This window comes from Trachinotus anak, unplaced genomic scaffold (assembly GCF_046630095.1).
Source record: "Trachinotus anak isolate AG129_WGS33_773 ecotype Australia unplaced genomic scaffold, CSIRO_AGI_Tana_v1 ptg000001l, whole genome shotgun sequence".
Taxonomy (NCBI): domain Eukaryota; kingdom Metazoa; phylum Chordata; class Actinopteri; order Carangiformes; family Carangidae; genus Trachinotus; species Trachinotus anak.
Genome location: NW_027273852.1, coordinates 18587129 through 18604207, shown reverse-complemented (window position 1 = coordinate 18604207; position 17079 = coordinate 18587129). Strand labels below are relative to the sequence as shown.

General features: G+C 42.8%; 1 protein-coding gene and 1 long non-coding RNA gene across 2 annotated transcripts; both read left to right on the top strand.

Moving 5' to 3' along the window:
- Nucleotides 1–9227: 9227 nt before the first annotated feature.
- Nucleotides 9228–11925, top strand: LOC139611862 (CD209 antigen-like). The gene is made up of 5 exons (XM_071467209.1): nucleotides 9228–9820; nucleotides 9914–10015; nucleotides 10629–10808; nucleotides 11403–11545; nucleotides 11818–11925. Exons 1-5 carry the CDS (start codon nucleotides 9751–9753, stop codon nucleotides 11923–11925), a joined length of 603 nt encoding a protein of 200 aa, XP_071323310.1. The 5' UTR covers nucleotides 9228–9750.
- A 2402-nt stretch (nucleotides 11926–14327) lies between these two features.
- Nucleotides 14328–15901, top strand: LOC139623700 (uncharacterized). Its single transcript, XR_011691584.1, has 3 exons — nucleotides 14328–14886; nucleotides 14987–15028; nucleotides 15426–15901. It is a non-coding gene; the product is annotated as an uncharacterized lncRNA (long non-coding RNA).
- The last annotated feature ends 1178 nt before the right edge of the window (nucleotides 15902–17079 follow it).

Genomic DNA, 17079 nt, shown 5'->3' with positions numbered 1-17079 from the left:
CCTATCAAAAAGAGGAACAAAGTAAAAGGGAAAAGAGACTGCTTAGTCTTTATGAACAATGGAAAACTCAACTTAGATCAACAAAAGAAAGCCTAAAGCAAAGCACATCAGATAAAGAACTAGCTAAAATGGCAGACACTGTTGAAAACGGAAGGGATGACATCTTGAAAATGTATAATGAAATAAGACAGAGTGCCGCCCCATCTGCAGATCTAAGACGCAAAATAGATGCCTGTGAGGCAGTCACTCAAGACATTATGAGAATAATTAATGAACGCTTGTCTGGAATAGACGAGGTCTTTGATACAGAGCGTGAAAAACGCAAACTCCGTGAGCTCCATGCCCATAACTATGCCCACTCCATATACGGGACTGCTTCTCAGTCAGCCAAAAGTCACTTCTCTGAAACATCAGTCATGGCCGCGAAGAGAGCTGAAGCAGTCGCAGAGCTTGCTGCAAAAGAGGCTCAATGTATACTAATGGAGGAAGAAAGAAAGCAAAAGGAAAAAATAAGGATGATGGAGTCTGAATTAGAGCGTTTGCAAGCAGAAAGGGACAGAAAAGTAGCACTTGCCAGACTGGAAAGCTACGACAGACAAATCAGACAGGAAACTGGCAGTCAACCCTTACAACAAGAAGACAACAATCTGCCTACACAGCAACAAGACAACAGATACAACAGGCAGAGCCCCCCCATTCCCTTTGTGCATCACCAAAGCCCTTCCCTAGTTCCCCCAAATCCCCCCACTGACATCTCCTCTCTAGCCCAAGCATTACAAGACAGCATAACCATTAACAGACTCCCCATGCCAATGCCCACAGTGTTTGGAGGAGACCCTATCCACTACATTGAATGGAGAGCTTCATTCATGTCACTGATAGACAGAAAGGGCATCTCATCAGCCGACAAACTTTATTATCTAAAGAAACATGTCAGTGGCCCTGCTCACAAATGTATTGAAGGAACCTTTTTTCGAGATGATGATGCAGCATACAGAGATGCATGGAACAAGCTCAACCAACGGTACGGACAGCCATTCGTCATTCAAAGGGCTTTCAGGGACAAGCTGTCAAAATGGCCAAAAGTGCAAACCAAAGATGCTGAAGGGTTGAGGGCCTTCTCTGACTTCCTTAATGCCTGTCTCCAAGCTATGCCTCACATGAGAGGTTTAGAAATATTGAATGATTGTGAAGAGAATCAAAAGCTGACACAGAAAGTACCAGAGTGGCTAGCAGCACGCTGGAATCGCCGAGTCTCCATAGCTCTCATGGAAGGTAGAGACTTCCCCACCTTTGAAGATTTCGCCACATTTGTGTCAGTAGAAGCGGAGATAGCATGTAATCCAATCACCTCCCTGCATGCTCTGCACGCATCCAGCTCATCCTATGTCAAAAGAAACACAAATGAGGCAAAGGGAAACAAAGTAAGTGTCTTCAGCACTCAAACAAATGCAAACACTGAAAACATAAGGCCAAGTCATGGAAAAGAAAAGCCTCCCTGCATGTGGTGCAAAGATGACAAGCATCAACTGTCCAAGTGCACAAAATTCAAAGACAAGTCCCTTGAAGAAAGACGAACATTCATAAAAGACAATAAACTGTGTCAAACCAGGTCACAGTGCCAAAGAATGTCGTCACCGCCACAGTTGTGAGCTGTGTAAAGGAAGGCACCCCACCTGTCTGCATGATGAAAATTACAAAGGGCAAGAGGAGAAAGACAAACCTGCAGTGATAGAAAGAAGGAAATCTACAGCTAATGTGAACACAGCTTCAAACAGTACAAGTGAAATTGTGACAGCAAGCCCACTCTGTGTCACAAGAGAAGATCAGTCATACAGCACCTCCATGATCGTCCCTGTATGGATCTCCTCTGCCACACAGCCGTCGAAAGAGCAGCTCGTCTACGCACTGCTGGACACCCAGAGTGACAGCACCTTCATTGAGAGAGAAGTAAGTGATGAATTGCAACCAAACACTTTCCCTGTACAACTGAAACTCACTACTATGTTGGGAGAGAGCATGATTATGGAAAGTGAAAGAGTAGAGGGGCTCCGTGTCAGAGGCTATAATTCGGGCATCTACATTGATCTCCCTCCTTCATACACAAAAGACTGTATCCCCATGAACCGTGATAACATACCCACCCATCAAACAGCAAAACAATGGCCTCACCTAACAGCAATCGCAGATCAGGTACCACCTCTCCTCAGCTGTGATGTGGGACTCCTCATTGGGTATAACTGTCCAAGAGCTATAAAACCCAGACAAATGATTGATGGAACTGACAACGAGCCCTATGCCGTCCTTACAGACTTGGGGTGGAGCATTGTGGGCTGCTCTACACCCGGCCTCAATGAAAGACAATTCAGTGTGTGTCACAGAGTCACGGTCAAGGAAATTCCTCCAGTAACCCCAGTGGATGTGATAAGCGTCCTGGAGTCAGACTTTAAGGACACAAAAGGAGATGACAAAACTGTCTCACAAGAGGACCTCATGTTCCTGAGCCAACTCAAGGATGGTATAAAGAAAAATGCCCAAGGACACTACGAGATGCCTCTTCCATTTAAGAAACGGCCCTCTCTGCCTGATAACACAAGGCTCGCTGAAATCAGGCTCAGTCACCTTCGACGAAAGTTCAGCAGAGATGAGAAATACAAAAGAGACTACACAACATACATGAAAGAAATCATAGAGAGAGGTGATGTGGAAGAGGTGCCTTCTGATGGAACTCAAGGTGAGTGGTGGTATATTCCACATCATGGCATATATCACCCTCAGAAGCCAGACAAACTACGCGTTGTGTTTGATTGCTCTGCAAAATATGGTGGCACAAGCTTAAATGAACACCTGCTCCCAGGGCCAGACATGATCAACAACCTAACAGGCATTCTCATAAGGTTCAGACGGCATCCCATCGCTCTTCTCTGTGACATAGAAAAAATGTTTCACCAATTTCATGTCCAAGAGGAAGACCGCAACTACCTCTGGTTCCTCTGGTGGAAGGATGGAGATACTACAACACAACCACAGGAGTACCGTATGAAAGTTCACCTTTTCGGTGCAGTGTCATCCCCTGGGTGTGCGAACTATGGACTAAAATACTTAGCCAAAGAACACAGCCACTCACACCCAGCAGGATCCCAGTTTGTGGCAAAAGACTTTTATGTCGATGACGGAGTGACAAGTACCGACAAAGTGGAAAAGGCAATTCAGTTGGCTCAAGAGGCAAGGGAGATATGCAGCAAAGGTGGTCTCCGCCTCCACAAATTTGTGTCAAACAACCACAATGTGTTACAGAGCCTTCCCTCATCAGAGTGTGCAGCAGAGGCAAAAACAAAAGACTTAACCTTCAAGGACACACTGGAGCGAGCCTTAGGAATTCAATGGAGTATAAAAGAGGACAGCTTCAGATTCAACAACACCTTAAAAGACCAACCAGCCACAAGGAGAGGCATATTATCCACCGTTGCTTCCATATATGACCCTCTCGGCTTTCTCGCACCATATGTCCTCAACGGAAAGAGAATCCTCCAAGAGATGTGCAACCAGGGCATTGGTTGGGATGAACCCCTGCCAGAGAGGCTGAAGCCACGGTGGGAGAGCTGGCAACTTCTCAGATGCGAGCACCAGCGGATACGGGCAATGCTCTTATCTGAGAGTGAAGAACAAGAGAGGAGAGATTCACTGCTCATTAGTGATTGGAAAGGCCTGTGTTTCTCCAACAAAAGTAACAACAATACCACGGCTCGAATTAACTGCAGCAGTGGTTTCAGTCTGCATCAGTAACATGCTCCGAGAAGAATTGAGAATTGTTGATGGGAAAGAATACTTTTGGACTGATTCAAAGGTGGTGTTGGACTACATAAATAACGATGCACGGCGGTTTCACACCTTTGTAGCCAACCGGGTCCAGAAGATCCGCCACTGTACAGACCCGCAGCAATGGCGCTATGTCCCTACAGCTGAGAATCCAGCGGATGGAGCATCCCAAGGTAAAACTGTAAATGAACTACTCACCTCTGACTGGTTTACAGGTCCCATGTTCCTATGGGAGAAGGAGTTACCTGTGGAAAATGATGCAGTGCCAGACCTGTGCATAGGGGATCCAGAAGTCAAAAAGGCACAAGCCCTGCACACAAAAACCACGGAAATAATGAGTCTTGTCGACCGCCTGTCCAAGTTCTCATTATGGTCCCGAGCTACCAGAGCCGTAGCCCGTCTGCTCCGACGAGCTAAAAAGATCACATCACATGACCTTTCAACAGTGAGCGAAAGAGAAAGTGCTGAGCGAGTCGTAATACGGGATCTGCAAAGACAAGCATATGAAGAGGAAATCAAATTATTGAGCAAAGGTAATCAACTACAGCGTTGTAACAAACTACACCACCTTGATGCTTTCCTTGACACCGACGGTCTCCTCAAGGTGGGAGAACGACTCCGCCACTCGTCACTCACTGACTCCTTCAAGCATCCAGTTGTCATTCCTAAAGAGCACCATGTGACAAAGTTAATCATCGCTCACAACCATGAAAAGACAAAACATCAAGGAAAAGGATTCACAATAAATGGAATCAGAGCCAGCGGATATTGGATTCCTGGAATGAGCCGAGCAGTAACATCATACATCCATCAGTGTGTGATCTGTCGTAAGCTCAGGAGAGCTACAGAGGGTCAGAGGATGAGTGACTTACCTGTGGAACGTGTCGAGCCCTCCCCTCCATTCACATACTGTGGGATAGATTGCTTTGGCCCACTCATGACCACACAAGGAAGAAAACAGCATAAACGGTACGGCCTGCTCTTCACCTGTTTCTGCTCACGAGCTATTCACATCAAGGTGTTGGAGGATATGTCCACTGACACCTTCATCAACGCCCTGCGGTGTTTCATTGCTATTCGAGGCTCAGTTCGCCAGATTCAGTGCGACCAAGGCACCAATTTTGTTGGTGCGAAGAATGAGTTCAAGGCAGCTTTACAAGAGTTTGACACTGAGCACATTCCTGTCACAAAAACAGTGTGACTTTGTGATGAATGCGCCTCACTCCAGTCATGCAGGAGGCGTGTGGGAGCGTCAGATAAAGACTGTCAAAAGTGTTCTGAGCTCCACCCTGTCTCTTTCTCAAGGCAGACTGAATGACGCTTCATTAAGGACTGTACTGTACGAAGCTATGGCCATAGTTAACAGTCGACCCCTCACTGTGGACAACTTAAACTGCCCTGACAGTCTAGAACCTCTCACCCCCAATCACCTCATCAACATGAAGTCCACCACAGCACTCCCTCCACCAGGCACGTTCCCTAAAGAGGACCTATATGGACCAAAGAGATGGCGTCGTGTACAGTTCTTAGTTGAACAGTTTTGGTGTAGATGGAAACGAGAATATCTGCACAATATCACCACAAGGCAGCGGTGGCACATGCCAAAGAGAAATCTAATGGTGGGTGATATAGTCATGGACAAAGATGAACTGTTACCCAGAGGTGAATGGAAACTTGCAAGAGTCATAGAAACTGTCAGCGGCAAGGACGGACTGGTAAGGAGAGTGAAAATCTCTGTAGGAGATAAAAATCTGAGCAAGAAAGGGAAGCCTCTTGCAAAACCTTCAGTGTTGGAACGCCCAGTTCAGAAGTTAGTTCTTCTGTTTGAAGCTTCTTAAGCTGTGGCTACATAAAGACATAGACACTCTTAATGAGAAAATTATTCTCAGTTCACAGCATTTAATGTGTGATGCTCATAATTTTGGTGGGAGTGTAGCAGACCACCTTTTGGTTTTGTGAAATGCTGTTTCTCATTTCGTCCACTAGAGGGCAGCTTATGTTTGTTATATGAGTTAAATCTTAAAAAAGTCATAAAAGGTGTGTATATTCCAACATGATTTGGGTATAAATATATTATTGATGATTTAAGTTTATGGTAAAATGTAATTCATTTGTTTTTTATATGTTTATTGCTGGTTTTGGAGTTTAAGATAGTATTGAGCTTTTATTTTGAAGCATCGCTAAATCTCCTCCTACTTCCTGGCGGTTGTCTGTCTCCCTGTAACAACAACGGAAATTGACGACGATACGAGTTGACATAAAAGCAAAGTAAACAAAGGCAGCAAGGAAAAATAAAGCCGTGACGGTAACATAAGAATAAAACGGCGAAGGCTGACGGTAATAGCAACCCCTCGAGGAGGCACAAGGTAGAGTGTTTAGTGTTTGTGGTCATGTTTATTTTTGTATTGGGAAGCTATGCTAAGCTAACTTTGCGTACCTGCTGTTGTTGTGTATTGCTTTGTGTATATAGTAGTGGGAACAGAATGTAATTGTGTTTTCTTCATTTTCTGTACAGTTCTCACGTTGGTCTCACATTGATTTCATGAAGCTGATTACGGAGCTTGCATGAAAAATAAAACATTGTGAAAACCATCAGTTTGGGTCCACCATCTTTCGAAGGGTATGCTACACAGACCTTTCCAAGTGCTGCTGACAACTCTGGGCCCGATTGTCTCCTAGCTCCAGCGCGCACATTGAGGAGGTAGGGAACTGTGCAACAACTCAGTGACAACAATGGTACCACCTGCTGGACAAAAGAGACCATGGAACATGTTTAGACACAGCAAGCAGCCTCAGAGGAGGAATCAAGTGACATCCCACCATGACATCACCCACTGGTTTGTGAACTGCCGTTTTGAAGCCTTGAGTTTGTAATTTGGCCGTTTTTTTTTTTTTGTTTTTTTTTTTAAACCAGAAGAAACCATATTTGGACGAGAAAGCAAAGCTGAGGAGGAGTGAGGTGTGGATCTGACCTGCTCTGTACTTTATCCTGATTGTCAGGCAGGATGCTTCGTGTAGTACAGTCTGTCAATCTCATGGTAGCCCCGCCCTAATGCATACCCTGCTTCATGGTCTATTTTCCTCTAAATGGGATCATAATTTAAAACATTATCATCATGTTGCCTTGAAGAAGACCTGAAACTGGCGAGTGAGACCATAAACCTTAGTGGAAAACGTCTACTGAGGTAATAAATCAAGTGAGAAGTAGGGCCATTTTTTTCATAGACTTCAGTACAATCAGATTTTTTTTGCAACCAGTGGAGTTGCCCCCTGATGGTCATTAGATAGAATTCAGGTTGAAGGCACTTCAGCATTGGAAGACCATGGCAAAGGAAGTGGCGATCATCTATCATCACAAAGGAAGCAACGAGAGAAGGGTTAACTGCAGTACGCCTGACCTCGCTGCAGAACAGACTGGTATTGGATCAGCTGACTGCCGCATCGGAAGGTGTATGTGTGATCATCGGGACAACATGTTGCACGTACATCCCTGCCAACAAAGAAGATGGGGAATCATTCATTAGGGTGTGAAGAACATAAATGAACTTAGAGCCAGGCCTGAGAAGTGCAGACAGCAGACTGGCTGGCTTCTATGCTCCTGGGGTTTAAAGGGGCATTGCTCAAACTTATCACACACCAGTGGTAACTGTGTTACTTATTTTGTCTGTACTCTCGTGCTGCGTTATTCCTTTAATCAGAAGATGTAAAGCTAGCATGGTACAGAGCTCTGTCATATCTGTGATTTTAGCTCAGGGCTATGAACCAGTGCCCAACACCTTGGATCTCTTTCCAACACCTGACTGGGTTCCTCCGTGTCTAGAAGGATTCCCAGATGACACAAACACCGAGGTGTAAATATCTGTATGACACCCTGTGATATACTGGCTGGGACATTAATAATCAGACAAGAGACATGAACTTCAGCACAAGTCTTCACTTAGAGACTTCACGTTACAGACTGCACACAGTGAGCATGGTTGCTGCACCAGTGTCTCTTTTAAATCCTTTTTTGCCCTTAATGTTGTCTTTCCTCGTCTGGGCTGTCCTTTCCTCCCCTTCTCAGAAAAGGTGTGAACACTTGACAAAGCATTTATTTGGTGGGGTTCATTGTGTCCAGAAATCTTCATTTTATTCTTGGATGCAAGTTCTGTCAATATTGCAATCTCACAGGCCTTTGGAAAAGTTGGATTTCTTTGCGTCAGTAACCTGCGCTGCACAGCATCAGAGCACAGTCCACATACAAAACAATCTCTCAAGGCATCGTCCAAGTTTTGTCTATAATTGCAGGTGGCTGACAATTGCCTCAAAGCCACAACATATTTAGAAACAGCTTCTGCTTCTCTTTGGTTACATTTCTAAAAATGAAACTGTTCAGCTATTACAATGGGCGCTGGCTTCTAATACGTACTCAGCACTCTCATCAGGACAGCAAATTGCAAAGTACTTGGTACAACTGGAGACACTAGATATTTCAGGAGCTTATATGTGTCCACTCCAATCACTGAGAGAAACATACACACCTTCTTGTCACCTCCAACATCATTTTCCAACATCCACTGCTCCAGACGCTTCAGATTTGAATCAAAATTCTCCTTCAACTCATTGTATTCATCCACACGACCCATTTGAATGGTCATGGTAGCTTTTCCGATGCAAATTCTTACCTCAACATGTGCCTGGTTCACAAAAACTCATTTTTTTTCTGCACACGACCAGTCCTGAAGGTCCTTCACACAGTCCTTTAACGCAGTGGAATTCTTTAAAATCCTTGTCGCCATTTGTGATATACTGGCTGAGACATGAATAAGAGCAATGAACTTTAACATGCGTCCTTGCTAAAAGACTTCAGGTTACAGACTGTGCTCAAGTAGCAGCAAAACAAACACACACAGGCTTAGTTAAATTGTTGGCCAACTATAAACAATCATCACTGCCCTTACATATTAAAACCACAAGGTGGCGACCAGACCACTCTATATTCACTCCATTAGACACCCCTCCTGCTTGCTCTGACTCAGGAACCCCTATGTTTCCACAAAAACAGCTCTTTCTCATGTCACTTATGATGATGTTGATAAAGCTATGTTTAGTGCTCAACATTTGATGTCAAAGACATATGCTGTAAATTTCTCACTTAAAGTTCATATATGATAAAATGGAGGGATATGTAATGGAAATTCATGTATTGTCATGTATGCTTGTTTCATAAATTGTTTTCCCAAATGAAGAACTACTGTTATCCAACCTGGAGTGGAAACTGTAGAGAACTGGAATGATCTGCGGTGTGATGCCTCTAGACAACGGATCTGTGAAGAAATGCCTGAGCATGAGTTTTGAAATAAAACATTGTCAATACTTTTATGATGTATGTTATGATTATTCAAAAAGCCTTTACTTGTGTAACTGTATGTGTGATAAATAGAGAGAAAAGAGAGAGTTTGTTTACATCAATATGTAAATAGCTGGAGGTCTTTTACCTACTGAATTTACGACCATCAGATCAGAAAATGCTTCTGTGTGTCATTTCAGAGGACATGGACAAACCACATGTTTTGGATAATAAACATATACATGTACGCTTACATTTACTGCTTTGGGAAATTTAGAGTCACCACTTCACCCACTAGTATGAATCCTGTCTTAAATCTCACTATAAGTACGGTGACATCACATAGTCCATTCCAGAAAACTTCACACCAAATAACAACAGAGTGAATATGTTTCAATGCAACTGTTAAGGAATTTAAACACCATTACTTTATGATTACACTGAGCATTACATTTTTCTCAGACCACAAAGTTCCTGTTTGAAGTTCTGTGAAATTTTCACTGGGTATAGAAACCACTTGTCACTTCCTCAGACCTTAAGATAAACTACTGACACCAACAAGAGTTTAGTCATTTACATGTTAGATATCTTATACTGTATCAATGGAGGAACTCTACATGAATGTTGACTATCCAAAGCGTGATGAGTCAAGAATTTCAACAAATCAGACAGGTAAGAATTGTCAGTCAGACAGACAGTCTGTGTATGAATCTGTGTTTTTATCTGTTGTTACTGTATTTCTTCACTGCTCTTTTCTCTGTTCAGGTCCCAGCAGCTCTGAGAGGAGATTTCATGGAGCTGTTGTTCTCTCTCTGGGTCTGCTGAGTGGTTTCCTGCTGGCTGCGCTCATCGGCCTCAGTGTCCACTGTGAGTCTGCTTCACAAACAGAAATCAGATGTCAAATTAAATTTGTGATTAGAGGATTATCATTCTACTCTTAAAGATGTACATGTTTTCCATAAATATCTGTGTTGCTTTTTTTAAATTTACTGTCTTGTCTCAGTTTTCTCACATTTTGCTCCTGAGGCAGTTTTGTTTTATGTTATATTATATTGTTTATAATACATTAATATTTTGTGAATCTGTACAGAAAAGAAATCAAACCCAAACTGACTGAATCAACAAAATAAAGACACATTTTGTTTTGGTGCCATATTCAAGTTCAGATTTGGTGCAGATTGTCACTTCAGCATTTAACCACTGGTAGAAAATAGATTCACTATGTTCATTAAGTGGCAATGTTTTATTGGTTGATTAAACTTACCTTGCACTTACTGAGTAGATGTCATACTGCACTGAAGCTTTAGTGTCGTTCCTCACTTGTAGGTTGCTTTGGTTAAAAGAGTCTGTAAGATGAATAAATGTAAATGTAAACATCATCTTTCTGAATCATGGGGTAAATATGTGGTCTTGTGAAGTACAGTAACTGTCTCTGTATACATGGCATGAATGCAGGTGTTTTGTGTATCTTGATTTACAGACCATGGTTCAGTGCATGGATTAACTGCAGAGCTCGCCACTATTAAAGCCAACCTGAGTGAGCGTCTCCAGATCAGCGATAACAAGTCTTCCTCCCTGACTGAAGAGAGAGACCAGCTGAATGCCAGACTCACTGAAATCACTGAAGAGCGGGACAGGCTTCAGCGTTTGTCCAGACGCAGTGAGTCCTTGCACATTTGTGTTATTTACACAAATGTTTGCATTAATGAAACATTTTTATCTCATAAATTCAAAGATTAAGACACCAGGCATTCTCAAACCTGCATTTATGATAAACAATCTAAATGATTATGGGCCACGAGCAAATCTTTCACTCCACTGCCACATTACAGCAGTAAGTAAGTAAGTTCACCCTCTTCACAGACGACAGATTCTAGTTTCATGACCAAACTGCTGACACAACTGCTGACTATGCTCTCCTCCTCTCCTCACTAGCACTTACTATACACTTTCATTGCACTTCTTTACTTGATCTCCTTACACTTATTGAAAAGATGTGGTACTTAGTACTTACACCAAGGTCTCCTGCTGCACTGAAGCTCTAGTGACGAGATGTGGTTGCACATCAAACTCTGCAGCCTGGGGTGGTTATATTGTAGGCACAAGGAATTTCTACAAGCAGTCATGATCACGAGAAGGTGATCTGTAAGGTGTAAAATGGGGTCTTAAAGTGATGCACATCTACAGAACTAACTTCACAAGCAGTAGTTTTGATCTGTCATGCCTCTTGTTGTATTTCTTGTATATCCTGCAGACAAAACCTGTCCCACAGGATGGAGGATGTTCAGTTGTACCTGTTATTTCCTCTCCACTGAGTCTGGTTCCTGGGAAAAAGGCAGAGAGGACTGCAGAGCCAGAGGAGCAGATCTGGTGGTGATAGACAGTCCTGAAGAGCAGGTACAGTATGTGTGTGTGTGTGTATGTGTGTGTGTGTGTGTTCTATCTGCAACAATTACTCTATCTCACCTTTGCAAAGAGTTTTAAAAATTGATGTCTAAAAAAATTTCTATCCAGCAAAAGACATTTTGTATCATTCGGAATGTCATCTTCTTTCCATCATCAATTGATACGATCAGATAAATACTTGACATATAAATGATAATAAATATGACACATATATTGTGGTTAAACTAAAACACTGTATAATGTGATTTCTTTATATTTACCAGACATTTCTCCCTGGACTCACCTCAAAATTTGCTTGGATTGGTTTGACTGACAGAGAGGAGGAGGGGATCTGGAAATGGGTCGATGGAACTCCACTGAAGTTGACGTAAGGCTTCACTTGGTTCTGAATATAGACTTTTTTGTTTATTGACACAAATAATGTAACAAACAAAAAGGGTAGAAGTTCTGGATCAACAGTCAAAACGTAACAAACTACATAAATGTATTTTATTTCATTCTTAATCAGGTCGTCTCAGTAAGATGAAGATCTCTCTTTCAAGAAAGACCTGTGAACAAGTCATCCAATCATAAGAAGACAAACACACAAACCGCAAACACCATTAACACAACTAACATTTGCACCTGGGTGAAAATAGTCACATGGCTGCCATTTGTCTATTTGCACCTGTAGGAAACAACTTGTCTTTTTGTGCCCTTAAAAAACAGAGTAGAAGATGACGCAAGTTGTTGCTATTCACTGTTTAATAAGAGCCATAAACCAGGTGGTGTTATAAACATCGACTGCTGTCAGAAGCTTGTTAAACGCTGCTGTAGCAGAAGGGCTTTGGAAAATCAGGTGAGATAGTATAAAGATCAACAAAGTCCACATTAGGAGGAGGTCATGGTGGGCAAATGGGTCTAGCACAGGACTCTCCCCCAGCAGACTGGGGTGTGACTCCTGTGGAAAATGTTGCTGTTTACTTATTGTTAGACTGAGTTGATTTATTATCTTGTTTTTTCTTTAATTTTTTTCATTGGTTTGGTTCAGGGAACAAAAGTACTTGGTTTAGGAAAAGATCATAGTTTGGGTTACAGCAGACATAAATACAGACTGACATACAACATGAACCACGTTAGAAAGCCTCTCTACAAGAACTTCTCCGATGTGACTTGTTGAAGTGGTCCAGGAGAGCCTGAAACCAAGAACATTTGAATATCCTAAACCTCTTGCTTTTGTCTGTGAGGTTTGCTTTTACGAGATAAACATTGTCATGATTCTCTTGTTCCCGACCTGCTAGGTATTGGGCGAAAAATCAGCCTGATAATGGTGGTGGAGACCCACAGTATGGTGAAGAGGACTGTGCACACATCAGAACTTTGGAGGACACAAATTGGAATGATCTGTCATGTGATTCTTCTCTGCAGTGGATCTGTGAAAAAATGATCTAATTCTGTCAAATCTGGTTTTACAGTGTAAGATATGATTCAGTAAAGCTTTTAGTAAAAACTGTTCTTGTATGTTTGTTCAAAATGTAGCTCTGTGTATGTGTTTGACTCTGCTGAAGACGACACTGTGTATATTTAAACCCTCCAAATTGTAGCTGTAACACTGAAAATCACCTACAGGTGATAATAAAAGTGACTCAACACAGTTTGTGTGTCAGACTTTTCACTTTCAGAAAATAAAGAATAACAAAAAGAAAATATACACAACTGTCAGGTTAGTTATGGACCTGCCACAGTCCAGCGCTACATCCCTGAATGTCCGTGAGTGAGTGGTGAAGCTATACCATTGGTAGGTCAAGTGTTGCAGTTCATCTATTGGCTGTTACTCTTTCAAACATTTTTTCTTACATCAACAGCATTTTGCTTTTGTGATCAGTTTTGCTCAGAAACTTAAAGTTCTGTGAGAAATTGTGCATTTTTGTTGCTGTGACTGTAAATCAAGAGGACGATATTTAAAGGGAAGTGTATGGAAGTTTTTCTGTGCCATCAGAGTTCGAATATGAATTTCTAACACTGAATTTTTTCAGCATCAAAATCAGACTTTGAATTTTAAAAACCATCAAATTTCAAGCACTCATCTTTTTTTCACCTCTGATCTTTTTCAATGTTGAAATAAATTCAGTGTAAAAAAATTTAATGTCTCAAAATATTCAGTCGCAAAAAATTCAATCTAAATATAAAATTCAGTGTAAAAAGTTAACATCCGGGTCACTAAGGAGAAGCAATCGATCCCTGTCTCAATTCATCCAAAGTCCAGCCAATCAGGTTACGCTCCACTGGTCATGTGACACTGACACAGGCGCTATGTCCAACACCAGTGAAGGCATTTCGGGGAGTATGTTTACTCTATTTGCTTTATATGTTTGTAAAATTGAGTAACAGATGTTAATCGACACGTTGCACATTAACCGGATTTATTGAACAATTTCTACACTTAACTTTTAATGAGGTGGTCTTAGGTCTTATTAGCTTGCGGTATGTGAGCATACTTTTGGTTTGAGGGCAGCGAGATTGACGACTGACAGCACTTTAGCCCAGGGGAGCAGATGGGAATTTTGACCAAGCAGTTAATAAATGTTTTTAGCTCAATCAGTTATTTTTGTGTACTAATTTGGGGTTTAACTAGCGCCCCGACTTTGGACATAGGAATTTCCGACATTCGTGTACAACTTGAACGCACCATTAGTCATAGAACGCATAGAACGCATAGAACACGGGGCGGGGGGGGCGGGGCTTTACCTGTAAATGGCTCAACCCGCCCACCAGAGGCTGCATACATCAGCCCGAACCGCGGGTGTTGATATTCGGACCCGACGTCTGGAACCAGTCCGGTCGGTTTGATCTGTCAAGCCCGGCCCGCCAAGAACTCCATGCTGTGACGTGGGTCGCTCAGGTGGCTCACCTGGTAGAGTCGGTATCACCAGGGCTCCCTGCAGTGGCCCAGACTCGACTTCGTTCTCACTTAACGGGACAAATTATTTATTATTGTTGTTGATTTTCTAATACAGAAGTGTTTCTGCTGCATTATCATGTAATTCCGGAGGTTTTTATTTTATGTTTGTCGTGTTGAGAGTTGAAGAGAGATTATTTCAGGCATAATTAAGCATGTTTAATAAGATTTATCTGAATTTGTGTCTTTTCCTATCGAGAGATTATTTTGTTGTATTGCTTGTATAAAATTGTTACTGGTTTGCAATACCCCTCTTACTTTTTCTGTGTTGTTTGTGATGACAGGACAATCATGGGGATAATATTTTGCAGTCAGCCCGCCACTTATTACATTTACTCAATTCGTCTGGTCAACAGGGCGCAGCCAGTGGTGGTGTCACAAATCAACATATGAGGTTTAGTATTAAACTTTAATTCATGTGCATATGGCTTATTTTACCTTTACATTGTAGATGTATTGATGTTTAACACATATTCTTGGCTACAACCCTACAGAGAACAGAGACGTACAGAATCAATTCAAATGGAAATGACCAGGTGAGGAGAAGTTTGTTATTTTAATGTATAACATTAGCCACTTAAAGGTCGAGTCTGGAGGTTTGTCCGTTGCTGTTTGTAAACACAATATTCAAACTAACCCCCTCCTCTCTTGGACTCAGTAGTGCACAACAAAACAAAGCAAAAGACCAAAACATGTGGGGGGGTGGGGGGGAGTCACTTCCACACAGGACTAGAAGCCCATAGGTGTTAATTAAGAGGGAAGTCTGCCGTTTATTTTTGAGCAAAAACCTCCAGACTCTGCCTTTAAGGCTCATGTTAAATTAATTATGAAATGAAAAAAAAAGCACAGTAAGACTTGATAATAATAATCTTCTAATGTTATCACAAAACAGATGAGGTTGTAGTTTATGTTTTATTTTTTTATTTTCTATAGGTCATTTCCAGGTATTTTCGCCAGGGGCAGAGGGAAGAGGCGCTTTCCTGCAGCAAGTCCTGTTCCTGCCAAGAGACCTAAACCATTGGATGTGGCTTTCTATTTCAGAATCAGAATCAGAATCAGAATCAGTTTTATTGCCAAGTATGTTTTCACATACAAGGAATTTTTTCTGGTGATTGGTGCAATTGATCAGCAACAGTGGGGCTCTCGAGCCTTGTTGATGAGGCTAATAGCAGATGGGAAGAAGCTATTTTTGTGGCGAGAGGTTTTGGTCCTGAAGGACCGCAGCCTCCTGCCAGAGGGGAGTGTCACAAAGAGTTTGTGTCCAGGGTGGGAGGAGTCAGCTACAATCTTCCCTGCACGCCTCAGAGTCCTTGAGGTGTACAGGTCCTGGAGGGACGGAAGATTGCAGCCAATCACCCTCTCAGCAGAGTGGATGATACGCTGCAGTCTGTTATTGTCCCTCTCCGTGGCAGCAGCGTACCAGATGGTGATGGAGGAGGTGAGGATGGACTCAATGATGGAGGTGTAGAAGTTCACCATCATAGTCCTTGGCAGGTTGAACTTCTTCAACTGCCTCAGGAAATACATCCTCTGCTGAGCTTTTTTGATGAGGGAGCTGATGTTTAGCTCCCATTTGAGATCCTGTGTGATGGTGGTTCCCAAGAAGCGAAAATGCTCCACGGTAGCCACGGGGGAGTCCGTGTCACACAGGGAGATGGGGGTGGGAGGGGCTGGGCTCTTCCTGAAGTCCACTATCATTTCCACTGTCTTCAGAGCGTTTAGCTCTAGGTTGTTCTGCCTGCACCAGGTCACCAGACGCTCAGTCTCCCACCTGTAGGCAGACTCATCGCCATCAGAGATGAGTCCAATGAGAGTGGTGTCGTCTGCAAACTTCAGGAGCTTGACAGACTGATGGCTGGAGGTGCAGGTGTTGGTGTACAGGGAGAAGAGCAGAGGAGAAAGAACGCAGCCTTGTGGGGATCCAGTGCTGATGGTCTGGGAGTCAGACACGTGCTTTCCTAGCTTCACGTGCTGCCTCCTGTCAGACAGGAAGTCGGTGATCCACCTGCAGGTGGAGTCAGGCACGCTCAGCTGGGAGAGCTTGTCCTGCAGCAGAGCCGGGATGATGGTGTTGAAGGCAGAGCTGAAGTCCACAAACAGGATCCTGGCATAGGTCCCTGAGGAGTCCAGGTGCTGGAGGATGAAGTGGAGAGCCATGTTGACGGCGTCATCTACAGACCTGTTGGCTCTGTAGGCGAACTGCAGGGGGTCCAGGAGTGGGTCAGTGATGGATTTGAGATGGGACAGGACAAGGCGCTCAAATGATTTCATGGCCACAGAGAGATGTTTGTTTGCTTGTTGCCAAAGCGATGTGAAAAAACCCCCAAAGAGCAGGAGCAAATAGTCCATATGCATGCAGGACTGGGCCGCAGGACTGCTCATCTAGATGAAAGCACAACAATAAAATAAAAAAGATGATTAAGTAGTTGTTCCTAGGAGAGAAAAATAAAAAAGAAAATTACCAATAGAAAAACAAATCCATGATAAGATCTGGTGTTTGTAAAGTGCAATGTGTACTAATTGCTACAGATATTTGATCTGATGCCTATTAACAAATATTGCACGGCTTGTTTCCGTTCTGGCTGGT

Bases quoted from the DNA above. Each gene is read 5' to 3' on its own strand.
- LOC139611862 (XM_071467209.1), top strand. From the start codon at position 9,751: ATGGAGGAACTCTACATGAATGTTGACTATCCAAAGCGTGATGAGTCA. The intron at 9,821-9,913 runs GTAAGAATTGTC...TTCTCTGTTCAG, and splicing joins AATTTCAACAAATCAGACAG to GTCCCAGCAGCTCTGAGAGG. The intron at 10,809-11,402 runs GTGAGTCCTTGC...TATATCCTGCAG, and splicing joins TCAGCGTTTGTCCAGACGCA to ACAAAACCTGTCCCACAGGA.